General features: G+C 46.7%; 1 protein-coding gene across 1 annotated transcript in view; it reads left to right on the forward strand.

Moving 5' to 3' along the window:
* LOC113821755 (neural-cadherin) overlaps positions 1–2,500 on the forward strand; it is a gene marked incomplete at its 5' end in the record, with an annotated part of 40,377 nt that overhangs the window by 12,499 nt on the left and 25,378 nt on the right. Inside the window, 1 exon segment of the mRNA XM_070122299.1 lies at positions 1–34. This exon segment is cut by the window's left edge and continues 169 nt beyond it. Coding sequence (XP_069978400.1) covers positions 1–34 — 34 coding nt within the window.

Here is a 2,500-nt window from a genome sequence, read left to right on the forward strand (position 1 = left end):
CGCCGCCAAGACCGTCTACCTGTGGAAGATCCAGGTGAGTCAGGGGGGGAAAGGGAGGGGGGAGTCAAGGGGAGGGGGAGGGGGAGGGGAGAGGGGGAGGGGGAGGAGGAAGGGGGGAGTCAGGGGGCAAGGGGGAGGGGAAGGGGGAGAGGGGGAAGAGAAAGGAGTCAGGGGGGAAGGGGAGTCAGGGGGAAGGGAGGGCGGGGGCAGGGGAAAGGGGAAGGGGGAAGAGAGGGGGGAGAAAGGAATCGAGGAAGGAAAAGGAAGTCAGAGGGGGCATAGGGGGGAGGGAAGGGGGTGAGGGGAGGGGAGAGGGAGTCAAGGAGGAAGGGGAAGGGGGAGTCAGGGAGGAGGGGAGTCAGGGGGGAGGGAAGGGGAGTCAGGGGGAGAGGGAGTCAGGGGGAGTGGGGGAAAGGGGGAGGAGAGAAGAGTCAGGGGAAAGGGAAAGGGAGTCAGGGGGGAAGGGGAGTCTAGGGGGGCATAGGGGGAGTCAAGGGGGAAATTGAAGGTAAAGGCCGGGAGGAAAGTCAGGGGGAGGGAAGGGAGTCAGAGGGGGCATAGGGAGTCAGGGAGGGAGCACAGGGGAGTCATGGGGGAGGGGAAGGGGGAGTCGGGGGGCATAGGGAGAGTCAAGGGGGAGGGGAGGGACAAAGGGGGAGTCACGAGGGGAGAGAGGGTCACGTGACAAGGCATGAGTCACGGGGGGTTGGGGTGGGAGGGCGCTTGGCACAGGGTGAGTCAGAGAGTGAGTCAGACATGTAGCAAAAACCTCACACACTGTAAAGGCTAGTCAATCAATCACTGCATGAATTGAATAACAAACAAATGACAGAGGATGAATCACACACAACGAAGGACAAATGAATAACACGCAACAGCGGCTACGTAAAAGGGACACTTTACATTAATTGACAAGTGACAGGTGAGTAAAGAAGAAAGGTATAAATAATCAGGAATGACTCACCGCCATGACCTTCCATGACCTTGTATCTGCGCGTGACCCAGGTGAGCCAAATGCCACAGAGCGAGTAAGAATCGAGAAAGGGGAGTGCCACTAGTGCTTAAATGAACAATGAACAAACACGCGAATAAAGACGAAGGATTCACAATGGCAGAAATACCCTGAGGAACAAATGACAAAGAATATGACATGGACACTCGTGCAGTGCATTGATTGACACGAGAGACAGGAATAGGAAAGAGAAGCGGATGTAGATGAGGCACGTGGCACAAAGTGACACGAGGCAAGAGAGAGAGAAAGAGAGAGGGGGAGAGAGGTGGGGGGGCGAGAGAGAGGTGGGGGGGCGAGAGAGAGAGGGAGAAAGGCAGAGAGGGGGAGAGAGAGAGGGGGAGGGGGAAGAGAGAGAGAGAGAGAGGGGGGGGAGAGAGATAGAGATAGATAGATAGATAGATAGATAGAGAGAGAGAGGGGAAAGAGAGAGATAGAGAGAGAGAGAGTTATAGAGAATATAAACATTAAAATATAAGCAAAGACAATAGAATTGCTGTAGAAAAAGTGAAGCAAAAAAAAAAAAAAAACGAAAAAAACGGAAAAAACAGGGAAACTGTAAAAGGGAGAGTAAAAAAAGAAATTTGTATTCATATATATATTTTATTGAAAGACAGAGAAATTATTTTTTCTGCAACAGCTTAGCATCACTAGATGTATTTCTTTTTCGTCACAGTCCTTAAATTCACAGGGTAAAAAGATTTGATAAATCTGAAGAGGGAAATAGATAGATAGATAGATAGAAAGAGAGAGAGAGAGAGAGAGAGAGAGAGAGAGAGAGAGAGAGAGAGAGAGAGAGAGAGAGAGAGAGAGAGATAAATATAGAGATAGAGACAGACAGAGATAGATATAGAGATCGAGATAGGCTTACAGATAGAGACAGAGATAGAGAGAGAGATAGAGACAGAAATAGAGATAGAGATGTAGACAGAGTTAGAGACAGAGGTAGAGATACAGATACAGATAGAGACAGAGAGATAGAGATAGAGATATAGACAGATAGAGATAGAGACAGAGGTAGAGACAGAAATAGATAGAGATAGAAACAGAGACAGAGATAGAGCCAGATAGAGAAAGAGGTAGAAATAAATGGAGATAGAGACAGAGATGTAGACGGAGTTGGAGACAGAGATAAAGACAGAAATAGAGATAAAGACAGAGACAGAGTAGAGACAGAAACACAGATAGAGATAGATATAAAGACAGAGTTAGAGACAGAGATAGAGAAAGAAAAAAATAGAGACAGAGATAGAGATGGACAGAAACAGAGACATAGAGATGGACAGAGACACAGAAAGAGGAAAACCAAGAGAAAGACATAGACAGAGAAAGAGACAGACAGACAACCAAACAGACCAAGAAAAAGACAGAGAAAAAAAAAGATCAAGAGCACGATAATAATAATAATAATAATAATAATAATAATAATAATAATAATAATAATAATAATAATGATAATAATAATAATAATAATAAAAGATCTCACCTACC

This window comes from Penaeus vannamei, chromosome 5 (genome assembly GCF_042767895.1).
Source record: "Penaeus vannamei isolate JL-2024 chromosome 5, ASM4276789v1, whole genome shotgun sequence".
Classification (NCBI taxonomy): domain Eukaryota; kingdom Metazoa; phylum Arthropoda; class Malacostraca; order Decapoda; family Penaeidae; genus Penaeus; species Penaeus vannamei.